This window comes from Sinocyclocheilus anshuiensis, unplaced genomic scaffold (genome assembly GCF_001515605.1).
Source record: "Sinocyclocheilus anshuiensis isolate Anshui unplaced genomic scaffold, SAMN03320099.WGS_v1.1 scaffold3606, whole genome shotgun sequence".
Lineage (NCBI taxonomy): Eukaryota > Metazoa > Chordata > Actinopteri > Cypriniformes > Cyprinidae > Sinocyclocheilus > Sinocyclocheilus anshuiensis.
Window position 1 is genome coordinate 1 of NW_015541226.1, and position 17,438 is coordinate 17,438.

The window sequence follows — 17,438 nt, forward strand, 5'->3', positions numbered from 1 at the left end:
TATATATATATATGTGTGTGTGTGTAACACCAGTACGTGATTGGCTAAAACAGTGCAGACGGTGCATGCCACTAAATGTCGCTATAAGCAGGCGTAATTCATCTTTAGTAAATTCCCACACACATACAGTATATCTTGTGTATTTTCACCAGCTGTTATCTGGTGAAAGAAAATCACATCCTGTGCGTTCCCTATACACAGATACTCCGGAGAATAGGCAGGGGTGGAGAGTATTAACTGTGTTTACTCCAATGAGAAGAATCCTCAATCAGAGCAACGAAGAAGCCTCTCAATGTGAGATAATTTTCGGCACAATGGAGGTAACTGTGTCCACACAAAACCTCTCATTCTGCAGCCACTGCCAGGGAATTAGCCCCAGCAGATTAATCCCATTATGAATGAACAAATTCCTTCTCGCCGATCGCACTGAAATAAATAAATAATTGAATAAAATCTATTGGTTTTATGGAAATTTCCAATGCAAATGCCAGCGTTGGAGTATAAATGGAAAGATTAAAAAATGCCTGCTCCTGAAGAAAGCTGAACTAGCTAATATTATTGTATGGAATAATCTAGGGCCCTGGGTGGTACATGCAGAATTGCATGTTCAAGATTAAATCAGTTTTATAGCTTGTTTTCAAGTTCTACATTACACATTAGCATGGATTTGAGAACTCCCTGGTGGTCGCAATCCAGTGAGGCACAATAACATTTTAACCCCCTCTTCCTGCAGTTTGTACTAAGGTTCCCAGAAAGCTTTTTAAAATGCTATCAATGAGGTAAACACCCTAAAGTCAGTATTAGTGTTAACTGAATTAAAAACTATGTAGAAAAATATTTGTTGACAGCCTTTTTTCATGCGATTAGATGAAGATGAGATGACACCAACAACATTAAACACTAACTGTGACTATATGCAATATTGTTGATGAAAAAAAACAAGGCTAACGTGTAATAAAAAAAAAAAACACTTCTGTATATATTCTTTAACAAAAAAATATGAGAAAAAATTCTTGGGTTATACTTGGGTTGCCAGATTTAAATCCTCCATCAGAGCTTTCCCTCTAAAAAAGAAACATTTTCTGCCCAGTGTTTTACTTTATTTTCAGAACCTGGCAACCATGTGCACATATAATACATGTAATATAATTTGGAATTAATATTAGGAATTGGAATTAATATAACTGTTTTAGCTTTTGAGAAAAACCTTTGAGTTTTAACATTTTTCATAGAGCTGACAATATGTTCATTTATTACTGAATAATTATAATTTATTAAATAATTTAATAAATCAGGAAACTAAATCAAAGTGCAGTAGATCTGATGAAATTTCACAAATGACAAAAATCATGATCAGTTATCGTGATTATGAACTTGAGTGAAATAATTGTGATTATTAGTTTAAATATTATGCAGCATTGACTAAAACTAGAATACAATTCCCAGACTTGTCAACTAAAATTTGAAAACCTGCTTTTGGAGTTTTTAAAGAGTGAATTGTAAGCTGGTTCCTTGCAGGTCTCATTCGTCAGGCACAGCTTTTTTTCCCCTATATTTTGTTTTGGTCCTTATTACAGTGGGAAAGCACCTGGAAAGGCACAGACCGTGCTGGCGAGAGAACGGGTTCATCTTGATTATAATTACGACTGTACAATCAGCATTAAACAGCTCTGCTGCAATCGCACGCTCTGCTGTTACACATGCATGCATCTAATTCAGGGCTGTGCAACATCAAATTAGTCCTTGTGCTGCAAAACAAACACTGAATGTCACTTCCTGCCCTCCGAGGGTGGCGAGATTGTTGTGTACGTGCAAAACAAAACGTATGTTGCTTTTACAAGGGCACAAGCCAACTCAATAATGGCCAGCAATGCTTGGAGGTAAGGTGATGTTTAGGGTTTCCCCAATACACAGCAAAGGTCAGGTGTCTAACACTTACTTTATGAATAACTATTCATGTCAATGCTAATTATGAGCTGACACACTCGCCGTCTTAATGAGCCCTTCGAGCCACTGAGAAATGCTAATGCTATCTGTAGCAGCCAAGGCTAGTCACCCGCTGACACAGCAGTTCCCTATTAACACGCGTGCTAGGTGTTGGATCCTTACTTACTGCGAAGTAAGACGCATGGACCCGCTCAATTGTACCATGACAAAGATAGAGACCTCAGGTTACCCTCGTGCAGGCTCTTGTTAACTCGTTCCAAAGAAAAAGTGATGACGCTTTATTTTAGCTTAGTTCTGGCAACAGTGAATGATTCTGATATATACAGTATGTTTTATTACAGGGAAAAAAAATCTGTTCTGAATGTGTCTCTTTAACAACATATTGTATTATTTGTAATTTACTTGTACATATAAACTTGTAGAAGTGTAATGATGTAATGATTTGTGGTTCAGTGAATAAGTGACTGAGTAACTCACAAGTTCAAGACGTTCATAAAAAACACCTGGCTCATAAGCATAATTTGTTCACTAATTGCATTACACTGGTTACCCCGTACGTTTGCTGTTGTGTGCAGTCAGCGAGGATATTGTAATAAGAAAATGTGGTGTCTGCAAAATTCATTTATTTTGCTGTCATGCTGTATACTCAGTAGTGGAGCAGCAGCACCAATATATACAGTATATAAATTTTTCACATATTATTATTATTATTAATTCAGTGCTGCCTTGTTTTGAGAATATCTTATGAGAATAAAATCATATATTTTTGTAAATACAGCTGTTTTATAAAATAATCTCAAGAATATCTCAAAAATATCTCAAGAATAAAATCAGAATGGAAGAATAAATTCATAGCTGGGAGAATCTTACGAATACTTGAATACTACAAATGTGAAAATGCTTAACATTGCTTAAAATAATAGTCCACCCAAAAATGACAGATTTTGGTTCGCATTATATTTTTTGTCCACACAGTGGAAGTCAATGGGAACTGAAATAAACATTTAGTTGCCAGCATTCTTCAAAATATATTCTTTAATGTTCCACAGATGAAAGAAAGTCATTCATGTTTGGAATAACATAAGGGTGAATAAATTATCACAGAATTTACATTTTTGGATGGAGAATCCCTTTAATGTTTTTAGTTTTCTCTAATATATGATTTTTTAAGAATATTGTTCAAGTCAGAATACAAACATTCAAGAAATTTTAGTGGTATCATGAAAATCCTACAGTTTTGGTATTTATTTTTTTTTACATTAAAATGGTCCTTATTCTCAGTTTCCTTATCCTACTTATACCAGAGGCTTATTTGCTTTCATCTACTGATGCGTAAATTCTCAAATAATTGCAATTTTGAGCGTTGAGATCTTAATGGGCTTAATTAAAATGGCTTCAAAGTCTGAAATTCAGTACCTGAGAAAACCTACATCTCTAGTCTCCATCCCCGGCTTACTTTGTATCTTATTTAGCCTCATCTTCTCTCTTAGCCTCTCTTTCTCTGTCACAGGCAGCAGGCACAGATGCTCCACTTATGTAGGTTATTGCTGGCTTTGTAACAGAATTCCAATAAATCTATGGCTGTGCTATTTTCAGAGCTGCTAATGTTCACCGTGGCCAGCGTTCTGTTAACTTCCTCACCCTCCAGACTCCGGTGCGGTTGGGTGTCTCACTTCTGGTTTCTTTCTCCTGGAATATCAGAGACAGAATTTTATACATCAGAAATAATATAAATGGATACATAAATAATAGATCCTGGATTTTAGTTGGAGATTGAAGGTCAATCACCATGTAAAATGGAACTATTCAAATGTAGCATCAAAAATGGATTGATGAGGATGAGGGACTACAAGCACTTATCTTTCAGAACTCACCTTGACAGCACACGTAATGACCAGCGGCACGTCGTAGCCGTCCTAGAGGGACCTATGATTACAATCTAAGAAACTGCAGGGCTTCATAATCACATGTCCATCAAGCCGACTACACCGCACACAGACACTGCCGGGCTTGATAGTACACTGCCAGTCTAATTCGGCTTTGGAAATTATTGGGGATGGGTGCTGGCCGTCACGCCATTATCGCCCTCGTTTTTCTTTGTCTTTCCTAGTGCAATTTTCTCAAAAATGACAAGCTGAGGAAATGCAGAGTGCACCTATACCATCAGAAGAAAGATGTAAACAAGATCTTAAAGCACGGTTGTGCTTCTGAAATGATTGGAATCTCGGTTTCCAGCGTACACAGATTAAATAGTTACGTACTGTAATGAGACCTTTGTGTGGTTCGAGCTCCATTTAGGAAAGTGCGGCCTTGCCCTCTGCGTCTCAGCTCTCAGGCTTGAGTTGAGGACTCTGATGCATCTGAGATCACAGGATGTGGCGATGCATTAAAATGGACCTCCATGCCGCTGATGAATGCCCGTGTGCACAGGGCAAATTAATTACCAGCCAATAGCATGGCTCCACCACATAATATAGTACTTCCTGTCTGCTCGAGGGAGCTAGTAAGAGCTTAGACACCTAATCACTGCGGCTCATCTCTTACACGCACGTTGTCAGACGAGAGGAGTCTCGTACACTACATCTTTTAATTTCATACTGACTCACCCTCAGAGTGCCGAGTACATCTGTAAGACAGGTGATTCATAGAGGACTTGCAGGACGTGTCGGTGGAGTTCATATTGATTTTCAAGAAGCTGGAAACGTTTAGCTCATTGCTCCTGAAATTAATATTTTCATGCCATTTTGTACCATAATGGATAGTGCTGAGTATAATGTGTTGCGTGGTTTGATTTATAGTGCAAGTAACAAGTAGTACTCTTCTTTTTTCTAAAGTAATTTTTTATTTAATTTATTTAATGCTTTCCTAAGAGCAAAATAGTTTTTTTTTTTTATTTACATTGATTTACATGATTTTTGTAAATGATTTTTCACAAAAAAAATTTAATTAATTTAATAATTTTAAGAGCCCTCCAAAAAAACACATTTTATGAATTTACACCTACTTCTCTTTTTCAAACAAGTAATATGCATGAATTTTGTATTTATTTCCTTTATTTAATTCATTTGATCTTTTTAAGAACCTAACAATTTTTTTAATTTACACCATATTATTTTTTTTTTGGCAATTCATTTCACGCTTTTAGGAGCCCTTAAAAAGTAACATATAATTTTCTGAATTTATACCATACTTCTTTTTTTTTTTTTTTTTTTTTTTTTTTTTTTTTTTTTTTTTCAAACAAATGATATGCATTACTTATTGTGTTTATTTAATTTTTATTAAAATAAATTCGAACCCAGTAGTTTTTAATTTATTTTTATCTTTTTTTAAGTAGCATTACTTTATTTTATTACTTTATAACTTTCTTTTTATGTAATTAATTTAAAGGTTTTAGGAACACTTAAAAAGTAACACCTTATTTAATCCTTGTAAGACCCCAATAATATTTTAATTTACACAATATTGCTTTCAATTTCTTTATTCTTTCTATAATTTCTTTATTTTACTATTTTTATGCAATTAGATTCACCCTTTTAAAAACTCTTCATAAAATGCACTGCCTGTTATTTAAAAAGCAACATGCAGCTCTTTTTTTAATTTAAGAGCCCTTTAATTGAATATGTAATGAATTCAAAGCATCCATTACTTTTCTGTTTATTTAACTTATCTACAAATGCAATTGAAACCAAAGCCTCTCCCTGTCGCATAACAGTCCTGTACAGTGTGTGTGATGGCATGTGTACAGAGCATGCAAGTGGCATGATGCGACTTGACAAAACTAGAACGCTTCTGTTCTAATCAGTGAAGCTGTCTACACTGACAGCGGTGCAACGTCCATACAAGGGTATAGTTGTGGTGTGCACACTACAGACAGTCCTCAACTACAAAACATACCGCTTTGAAATGCTTGCAAACCAAGCATAGTGCTACTGTTTTGGAAGAAAAAGACCCTTAGGCTGATTCTGAGAAAAAGTCATGCAAAAGTATCTAGTGAGTTTCTTGCCATGAAAAGTAAGAATGTTACATAATTAGTTACCTTACGCAATGAAGTGACATTTTACTTTTAAACTTAATGTTCCCCAGCAGTTATCATGGTCCCCAAACACATTTTAAATAGTCAGTATCAGATGCTGTTTATCATCTCCAAGACTTTTCACACATGAGCACAGTGGTCTATCAAACACATTAGCGCTGTGTATATAAGGCAGACAGAAAAGAGAGAAATTCAAGGAAAGAGTCTCCGAAGGCAGAACCTTCCTTGGTTGATGCTGTGGATGAGAAGAGTGCTGGCAGTCCCAGCATGCTTCAGCCCACTCTGCTGTCTACTGCATCACTTCCTCCATTTAGCCAGGAGTCATTCTCCTCTCCAACATGGACTGCTACTGCTCAGAGCCCACCAAATACCTTTTCTCCTTCAGGTCTTTTCACAAGACAACAAAACGAGTCAGTGTCACCCTTTATGTGCTAGGGACATGGATGGGGAATACTATATTATACTCTAAACAGATAAACTGTCTACATAAAGAATGTATCACATGTATCACAGTTTCCACAAATATATTAAAGGGGTCCTATTATGCTTTTTCACTTTTTCAACTTTAGTTAGTCTGTAATGTTGCTGTTTGAGCATAAAACAACTGTTTACAGCATTGATGATAATAATACATGTTTCTTGAGCACCAAATCAGCATTTTAGGATATTATATTTTACAGTATTACTGATTTATATTTCTGGCATGAAAGTTTAGCATATTAATATTCATGGCATTGTTAATGTGTTTTAATGTGTTTGGTCAGAATATATCTGTTGCTGTGTAGTACTGAGACTTGCTACTGCAAATTGTAGCGAATCAGCTCATGGGGAAATATGAATAATCATAACTAGTTATAATTAATTATAAATATTTAGATCCGCTGTAGATATACATGCACAGACATGCTACTGTGAGCATGTAAGAAATACTGCTGCACATATAACAACCCCAAACTTTTATATATTTACTCAAAAATGAAAATGCATTATTTACTCACCCTCAGGTCATTTTAGTGCTCCAAAAGGCTAAAAAAAAAAAAAAAAACTTTAAGGAAAAAAGGAAAGGGAATGTATAATAAAAGAACAGAGTTGGAAAGAAGAGAAAAAAATACTTAAAGGGATATGTGAGCATGTAAGAAATACTGCTGCACATATAACAACCCCAAACTTTTATATATTTACTCAAAAATGAAAATGCATTATTTACTCACCCTCAGGTCATTTTAGTGCTCCAAAAGGCTAAAAAAAAAAAAAAAAACTTTAAAGGCATCCACACTGCATTTAACCTCTAAAGTAGCTTCTTGGGCTAGATTTTGACACTTTGACATTTTGATTGACAAGCTTGCGATTCGTGTAGATTTCTGATTCAATTCGATACATATTATTTTGGATATATATCAGGTAGACATGCTAAATTTTCTCAAGTAAAAAAAATAATCTCTCAACCAGTGCTGTAAAATATACATGAGAGTCTGTTGGTAATACATTACTATAATATTGAAGGGTAAATTAACTGATTTGCATACAAACGCTTAAATTAGACTTTAGATTAATTTACACTTGCACAATTATTTATACTCCAAATTCGTTTTTTGAAATATAAACATTTAAATGATGGCTGTCATAACAAAAATTGAAGGATTTATTCAAACATAAATTAAACATTGAAGAACAGTAAAAATTATAATGAATATTTTATATGGTGCATATATTTAGCAAATTTTTTCTCTCTAGAGTTCATTTTTCTAGCTGACTAACCAGTTTATGGTCTGAGGTAAATGTGATGTTAAGTGACATATTGTTTGCAAACTGTTACATTGCAGTCTTTTTGCGTGGTTGAAACACTGATTGAGGGATTACATGAGACAGGATACAGATTTTGGTAAGATGGCTTTCTCTTGAACTGAGGTCGGTACAGCGATCTGTCACTCCACAATAAACAGCACCAAAACGCTATTTATTGTTTGAATATTTTAATAAAATGGACAGAATTAGAAATGTGAGACTTTGTTTCATATCAAAAGTGACAAAGCACAAAGCTTACTGTGATTTATTGGATGGGAGGTGCTCTACAATGTTCCATTCATTAACTGAAAACAGGCTAGACTAATCGATTCTTGGGATTTAAGAATCAATACTGTTTCGTAAAATGATTAAAATCGAGAAATCAATATTTTTTACCCAGCCCTAGTAGCTTCGCGTGAACAGACTGAAATTTAAGTTGTTTTTTACTTATAATTTTCTCCTCCAAAACTTGCACTGTATATGACCTTAGTCAGGTTAGATGCCATATTGAATTTAACACGGATGAAAACAAGGCTGTGAGGGATAGACTACAGTCTTTACAATGGCATGCACCGTGTAAAGGTTCTAGATCGCGGAATTTTCAAAAGTGACAACTTTGAAAACTGTTTTATGCATTTATCAGCTGAACAAGCAGTATGTTGCTAAACAATAGTTCAATCCTTTGAATGCACTGTACTTCTATCGCTCATAGCCTCGTTTTCATTCCTGTCAAAAATGAAATAAGACGCTACCCTGACCAATGTCTATTCCTCATACAAAAGATGGTCACTATAAACATGCTGTATCAAAAGAACAGTGCAAGAGTCTTCAAAAATGTCTGCTTTTTATGGAAGCCTGTTTCCGCCACTGAATAAAGAATTAAAGAGGTAATTGCGACTTTTTATCTCACAATTCTGACTTTTTTCTCAGAATTGCGTGATATCAACTCGCAATTGCGAGTTAAAAAGTCATAATTGAGAGATATAAACTCACAATTCTGAGAAATAAAGTCAGAATTGCGTGATATAAACTCGCAATTGCGAGACATAAAGTCGCAATTCTGAGAAATAAAGTCTGACTCACAATTCTGACTTTTTTTCTCGCAATTCTGACTTTTTTCTCAGAATTTTGAGATATAAACTCGCAATTGCGAGTTATGAAGTCAGAATTGTGAGTTTATATCACGCAATTCTGACTTTATAACTCGCAATTGCGAGTTTATATCTCACAATTCTGAGAAAAAAAGTCAGAATTCTGACTTTATATCTCGCAATTCTGACTTTATAACCCGCAATTGCGAGTTTATATCTCACAATTCTGTGAACAAAAGTCAGAATCGTGAGATAAAAAGTCCCAATTACCTTTTTTTTTTTCAGTGGCGGAAACGGGCTTCCACAGCTTTTATATTTCACTAAAAAAAAAAAAAAAACAGGTTTGGGACAGCATGTGGGTGAGTAAATGATGACAGAACTTTCAGTTATTTCTTTAAATGTGAAAACAGCTGAATGTCATTCTAACATCTGACAGGAAATTGTACAGTATAGCAATGTATCACAGATGTGCAAACACTCGAAAAATTAAATTTTCCAGCTGAAAACACACGCCGAATAGACGTCTCGCTGACGTGCGTGCGTGATATGAGGCAGCGTTTATTGGATGTTGAAAATATGATTCATTGTTTCAATACTTGAATGTTCATAACTCCAAATTCCTGAATGACTATTCAGATTTATGTGGCCAAAATAATTATCCCTCTAATTATCAGCGTTCCCTTAAAAAAGTGTGAATGGTAGTGGATAGTCTAGGCCATCTAATTGCATGCAAATGTGGGATGTCTCATACCTGTGAATAGCAGAACTCAAATCATCACCAAAATAGTACAGGTCATTATTTTCCAGCCACCAGCACTGTTCTCAGATGCCTGTCAGTACTGGTCGAGACAGTGTGCTGAACGCAGATGTGATGGAGGTGGCGGAAAGTCTATATGTCAGTCTGAGAAGCTGTTCGTGAGGAATATTAAAACAAATGGCATAATCAAACTCCTCATTCGGACTTCTGAGAGATCGAAAAGAGAAATTCCTCCACCAATAACTCAAAGAGCACATCTCTGCATGCGTGTTTGTGCGAGACAGAGAGAAACAGAGCGAGAGAGTCTTAGTGTTTCTTTGAAGGTGTGAAATTGTAATGGAAACCTCCTCTCGTTATAGAATGTTAATGGTTTTCTTCCTCTCACTTAAACAGGCCTCCTTATTGTGAGCTCTACTGGTTTTGCTCTTCATATTGAAATTGTGACTTTGCTTAATGGATGTATTCACATGCATAAGTGTGCTGCGTCGTCTATGAGGGAATGTCTCTTCCATTTCCATAAATGACATGCATAAGTCTGGGGATGGATGTAATTTTGCCTGACAGACAACCACTCATGAGCTCCGCCGGCATTGTGAAAGAGCACAGCGACTTCAAATTGATTTTCCTTGTTTCTCTCCCATTGAATCTGCGGCTCTCCAGCTAGTCTCCTCCGAGTTAGTTTTATGAGGAAAGATGTAGTGACTTCATATGCAATTTTATTTGAACATACAGTACAAAACAAATACATGCAATATGTTTTGATAGAAGCTTGAACACGTTAATAATCCACCCTGTGTTTTATTTAATAGCTCCGCAATGATAAAATTGACTCGATCAAATGGAGAGAGAACATTGAAGTCTTGTTTTGTTTTAAAGCTGCTTTTTTTATTATTATGCTACGCAGACTTAATGTATGACTGTCTGGTTTTATTTTGTCAAGGATGGTGTAGAATTCGTAACTCAATTCAGAATAACCTTGCAGACTCCATTATAATGTGGTTTTCTCTAAATACACACTCGGCCCCCAATAAAATCACAATTCCGACATTATGGGATTATCTGACTACACATCCCATCATGAATATCTGATTTTCTGTAATTTAATCGCTAGAGCAGGATGGATTTTTGTGTGGAGAGTGAACTGGTCTACGATCTAAAGGAATCTGGAGGGGATTCCTGCGAAAGGTCATCTAAGCGGAGTTTAGATCAGGGTTGCTACACAGTGCAGCATGAGCCAATCAGTGCAGGGTGTGACACGGATATATAGAGCGTATTCTGTAAAGAGTGAAAAGCAGGCCAGTTCTTCAGAGTCTGAAAGAACAAAGGTCCCGGAGTAGTCTAGGTAAATGTTAGACGTTTACAGAGGGCAGGGAAAGTGAACTGCTGCAGAATTGTGAGAGCAGGTGCCATTTTTTTCACATTACTCTTGGATCAGTATGGAATTATATGGCATAAAAATGACTGTTGATTTGTCTTATAGAACATTATATGTACAGTGGGGTTGAACAATGTTAGGCCATATTAAAAATCTGGGATAAAAAAAAAAAAAATATCCTGGAAATAAAAAATGTAAACAGAATTTTGATGTAAAATGAATAAGATTTTAAAGTTCACTAGCATTCAAAAGTTTGCTGTCAGTAAGATTTGTTGATGTTTTTGAAAGAAATTTCTTATGCTTACTGCGGTTGGATTTATTAGATCAATCATACAGTTATATTGTGCATACAGTTATATTGTGTGTATAACATTTTGAAATATTTTAATTCCGTTTTTTCAAATTGTTATACCGATAAAATATTTAATAATAAAAACATTTGCATTGAATTACAACGATTAATGGAAGCATTTTCACATGTGATCTCAGACTTTTGGATCCCATTCTATAATTTTAACATGCTAAGTATATATATTTTTTGTGACCAGTGTTTTGTACATCTTTGTAGCTCCACCAAATATTTCACGCAAAAGCTTGCAAAGGTTTCCATGTATAATTTATAAAGATATTATTGAAAATGTAGGATTTTCTGGTTCCATAACTTAGGAAATTGTTATAGTAGAGGGTGTACTGAACCTTGTAGAAACTCAATTAGTTTCTTTATGGTCAGAGTTGAGGGCTCCCTATGCTACTTGATTCTGAACCTGAAATGGTGTATTGCATTTTTAAAGAGTACGAAATTAGTCTGCTCCTCAAACTGTATAGGTTTGCATCGCTAGCTCCAGGCCTCAACGTGCAACTTAAAACTCTGAAAAATATCATGCCGCCGGAAACAAATAGGCAGGCTGGCACATTTAACTACGAAACACAGGGTTCTAGGTATGTTTTTTTGCATAATGGCTTTCGTTGCTTTAGGGAGACATGAATTGCTTCACATTTCTCACCTTGACATTGGTGCTATTCCGCAGCATAGGAAATGCACAAGGAGTCGATGTGTGAAGGGGGGAGTCTGGGCCCCCACGTCTCTCATTCCTACACTGACAAATTAAAAAGGTTACATTAGATTTTTATCATCAAAGAGAATTAAGTTCTGTAAATGGAAGCGTAAAATGCCTCCTGGGCTTTCTTTCAGAACTATTTTAATCAGCGTTCGGCTCTGGAACAGGGCCTCTGATGAAACAGGCCGGCACAGAGCCTCTTACGAGTGACGGGGGACAGGTTTCTATCGCTCCCTCGCTTTCTGTTACAGCCTGTTCCTCTTTTGCACACGATAAAATGGCTTTCCTAAGGCTTCAGTGTAACATATTGTAAATATGGCACAAATTTATTTCGTTATGCAGCTGAAAAAATGTACAAATGCATCAAGAGACGTGCAGATTCTTCATCAGCCTCGTAACCAAACCGTCTGCCATAATTTTCACTAATGTAACTGTATTGCCAACCAGTGTGAGTTATCAGAGTATTGATTTACCAGTCCGTATTGATTTTCTCTGCATCATTCAGAGCATGAGCAGAAGATCATTTCAGCTTTCTCATTTAAATGATCGCCCTCCCTTTAATAACACAAAGCGGGTATTAATGTAGCTGTCAGGTAAACCTCTGGCCGTCTTTCCTCTTGCTGGTCGCTCATGGGAAATGATGCACTCCATAAGAAATAAAGCCCTTATTAAGAGAGCCAGTAGACCAGACCTCGACTGAACGCTGGGGGACTCTCATTAAAGCAGAGAAGATTATTATGAAGGCCGCAGATTCACCCGTCTCTGTCTGCCGGAACAGTTTGCTATTGGTTATGCGTGTACATTTGGCCTGTACATCCTGATATATTATTTTGTTTAAATGTACAGTACTAATGCTGCGTTTTCTGAAAACTGGTTTTATCTTAATTGGCTTGCCACCTCTTGGCCATTCCTTCTGCACACTTAAGCAACTTTTAAAAGCAATTACTTGGTTACTTTAAAGGACAAATTAGCTTATAAATAAACCAATTTAGTTCATTATAAGGTCTGCAGAATTAAAGTTAGAGTTGATGGTCAAAGGTCAGCTTTTTCCAAAAACTGTTGCTGAATCTCACTTGAAAAAAGGTGTGAAAATAAAAATGTATCAATTAAGTATTTAATTAGTTATTTGTTAAATTCTGCAGGAACTATGTAATGTACGAGCAGGGGGCTGTATTTAATTTCTTTTAAGCAAACGTTTCTTATTTTAAAGCTTTAATTTCATTTTAAGTGAAAAGATAATGACTATGCAGAGCTGTGGAATATTATTACACGTCATCCACATTCGCTGACATACAGTAGAAAAGCTTTTTAGGTGATTTCATGGTGAACTAGATTGTAGGTTTCGTCAAATACAGGGAAAAATGTTTTTGAAATGAAAAAAAAAAAACTTTTCTTACCTTTAAAACACCTTTTCACCATAAATGATACACTGACAAATGAGCAGAGAGCTCTGAAATAGATTTTAAAGTAACATGGACATGTGTTGCGCAGAAAAGCTAATGTCAATTCTTTTGAATGCCACCCAGTATGTGGTCTGCTACATTTGCGGCACTGCCAACATGTGAAATGAGAAAAATTTAACCTTCCCTTCTTTTTAGAATAACAGTCATGCGTCCTGAGATACCTAGAGAATATTTAAAGCCCTGTGCGATACGGATCACATTCTTGTCTATTTCCGTGTTAGTAAGAGAGTCTGTGAGGGTGAAAATTGTTTTCACCTCTCTGTTGAGATGATTTAAATGCATAACATAAAATCTGCGCATATTACTCAACCATATCAATGTTTACTGACATTTTTTTTCTCTTTAGACTGAAAAAAACTGCTTGGCTACGTTTATGTTCTACTGTATTTTTTGTGTAAATGAGAAACAGCATGAAGTTTACAGAAACGTGCAAATTGCTGAAATTCACTTAGCATTTCACTGGCAAAAAGTTATGACGACATAATCTTTCATTAATTAGGCCTATTATTTTATCTTTTAAAGGGATGGTTCAATTAAAAATTATACGTACAATGAAAGTCAGTGATGTCCATTATTGTTTGGACCCCAGCATGCTTCAGAATATATTCCTTCATTTATGTAGAATAAAGAAAGCCATAAAGGTTTGGAATTACATGAAGGTGTCAATGATGACAGAATTTTCATTTTCATCAAATATTTTACATATTTATTTATTTGTAACCGATCTTTTTTAACAGAAACAGAAAACTTGATATATGCAATTTTTTTATTTTATTTAATTTAAAATTTATTTTAGTTTTAGTTTTAGTTTAGTTTGCGGAGGGACTATAGGCAAATCATTTGTAGGTTGATTTCCCATGAAAAACAGTGTAAAACTGTGGCTTTGTTATTAAAACATTGCTCTGTTTATTTAGCACCCCAACCAACCTGACATAGTAACATTATTTCAACCAATGAGTTTGGGGTGGGGCTATCTGTTTTTGACCAATGGCAGTTAAGTATTTGAGGAGAAACCAGTCTGACAACAAGCAGATTCTTTGTTAACAGCAAAATATGCTATAAATAATGTTTAATTTAAATGCACTTTATAATAAGTCTGATTTGCCTGAAAACAATGTTGAAAAAGAATTTAAATTAAATTCACCTCTTATTTTTGCAATTGCAGTTTGTGACGCAAGTGGAACAGAAATTATGCCATACATATTTAACGTTTAAACATTTGACTAACCACAAATGATATTGTAAGGCATACTGAAGCATTCCCAGCTCTATTTTGCACATGAATCATGGATAACTGTTCTACTCTAGAGGCCTAATATACTGTATTTCACATTTTGTCCTTTAATGAAAGGCACAGGAGATTAATAAATGAGCATAGATGTATTTTTTCTTGTTTGCACTCAGCCTTTCCTTTCTCTCCAGAGCCACTTACTGTACTACACACTTGGTGATTAATCCACGAGTTGAATCGCTGTGATGGCAAACATGCTCGCCACTGCTGGCCTATCACGGCACAGGCCACATCCCAGCGTGCGCGGCATGTTAGAGCACCTGCGTAGCAGACACGGCCAACCAGGTGTAAAATCAGCAAGGCCCGAACCCGAATGCATGGTGACAGCTCTTCATGCTTGGTAGCCTTCATCTATCCCGCTTTCGACCCACACCTAGTCCGCATCCAGTCCTCCCGATTCCTCCCCCCCGCTCTTCAAACCAGAGCCTCCTCCATTTATCTCCATCCTGCAGGTCACGCATGCACAGCGGGCACTAAGGAGTCTGTCCTGCTGTCCCTGTCACCTGCACTGATTGATTGATTTATTAACTTTACAGAAGAGGTTCACGGTGCTGCAATATAGCAATCTCTCGTTTGGGTTCTTTACGTGGTGGAGGCTACAAACTCAAAGGCAATAGAGCAGGAAAATACTTTACTTTTTTCTTTCTGCAACATTTGAAGTCGCAATGAAACTGAAGTAGCGACAGCTCTTTTCTTTCATATTGCGACACATATCCAAGTTTAAACAGTGAAAAAGAAAAATGTAGGGTGGGGCCTTGGTTCTATGCATCATTTGTTGATTGGATTTTGAGATGTGGGCATTGCACTAAAAAATTGAGGCGAATTAATGCAAGCGGGGTTTAGCAGACATAAAAATCTGAGAAATACATGACCAGAGAGAAGTCTGACGGTTGTTTTCACCGGAAGATCCAGTTATGACATTTTGATTAACCGTATAAAGCCTACTATATCATATATGATACACAAATTTCTAAGCCCTATAAATTACCAAAATGATCCAAACTTGCTGAAAGTCCACGTGCCTGTTGTACACAGTCATCTGATTGATATAATCCTTTTTTATAGCAAGTAATGGCTTTTCACCTTCAGGTTGTGCTACACATGTCTTTTTGCAGTTAAATCTATACATTTTTAAGAAGAAACTGTAAGAATAACTTTTATATTGGTATTATTTCAGAATGACACTTACTCACTTGGTAATAATACTTCGTTACAGTACTTAAGTATTTTTTGGGAGTATCTGTACTTTACTTGAGTTTTTATATTTCAGCCAACTTGTACTTTTACTCCACTACATTTTCTAATTAAAATGTATACTTTTACGCCGATACATTTCCCCGAAGTATATTCGTTACTTACTACAAAATAGTCAGAAGTCAGAAGAACACGGACTGCAGAAAAGCAGGTTTGACGAATCAGTGGTCTGGCGTTTGCAAGTTAAGACTCCTAAAAAATGCCTTTGCTCATGTGCAAACAAGTGCGCACACAACCGTGGATGATTCATTTTCCACTCAAGTCGAGGCTGCGTGTGCGATATACAGTATATCTTCTGCGATAATATGGTAAGTGTTGTTGTAATGATGTGCGATCTGACATTATCAAGTATATCACCAAATCACACAAACAGAGACAGGGTGCATGCATGTGATTTATTAGTCTATTAAAACTCAAAATTTAAGGCATTCTAAATTGTAGACGGCAAAAATGCTTCTGTATGCTTTTTATATTTATATAATAAATATAGTTAACTTAATCTATATCACTCAAAGAGTACCATTTTTCTGTAGATATCAGCATGATAACACATTTAATAATCATTTTATACAAGTTCAGTGAAGCAACAAGTGACTTACATTTTAGAGGTAATATTGCTTGTTTTTGCTCAATTTTGCCAACGAAAATAGTTCCAAACAAAGATCGGTCTACAACCTACAACTTGAGTTATCTGAGATAATTGCGCGTTCATGGGTGGTTTAAAAGGGGCTATGTATCGATACTCGAAACCACGATCAGCATTGCAGCGATTGGCCGGCAGCAAGACAGCAACGTAATGACATCATATAATTAAAAAAGACAACTGACGAAAAACTTGACAAATTACTTTTATAAGGAAACAGCCATTGAACAAAACTACATAAATGTTATAATAGATAAATGAAATGTGCACTGTTTTTATTTTATTGTAATTTTTTTTACATTTTTTACGATTCCCAATTATTTATATTCACGATTTCTAATATTTGTAAATGCTTTACATTTTTATTTCAATGTAGTAATTAACAATTCATTTAATTTTATATTTGAACAGATTTGTTATGTGACAGCATTAATTAAAGTTTCTTAAGGGTCAAGATCGTGTTATCTGCATCTCCGGCGCTCCATCAAGCCACTCCCATAATAGCTGTTATCACTCAAATTATTGTATAGCATGTATGTAAGACTCTAATACAATTATGAAGTAATTAGTTTATGACGAATAAATCTTTCAGTGAGTAAAACTTGCTGTCTATAGTAAAGGCTACACATCATTATTATATTATCTTTAAAGGGGTCATATGATGCTGTTTTAAAGATCATTATTTTGTGTATTTGGTGTAACAGAATATGTTGACATGCTTTAATGTTCAAAAAACATTAT

At 35.6% G+C, this 17,438-nt stretch overlaps 1 protein-coding gene across 1 annotated transcript in view; it reads left to right on the forward strand.

Annotated features, from left to right (window-relative positions):
* The first annotated feature begins 9,682 nt into the window (after window positions 1–9,682).
* The window catches only part of LOC107690776 (neurexin-3a-beta), a 100,146-nt gene continuing 92,390 nt past the window's right edge, over window positions 9,683–17,438 (forward strand). Inside the window, exon 1 of the mRNA XM_016489195.1 lies at window positions 9,683–9,767. Coding sequence (XP_016344681.1) covers window positions 9,683–9,767 — 85 coding nt within the window. The remainder of the gene's footprint in view (window positions 9,768–17,438) is intronic.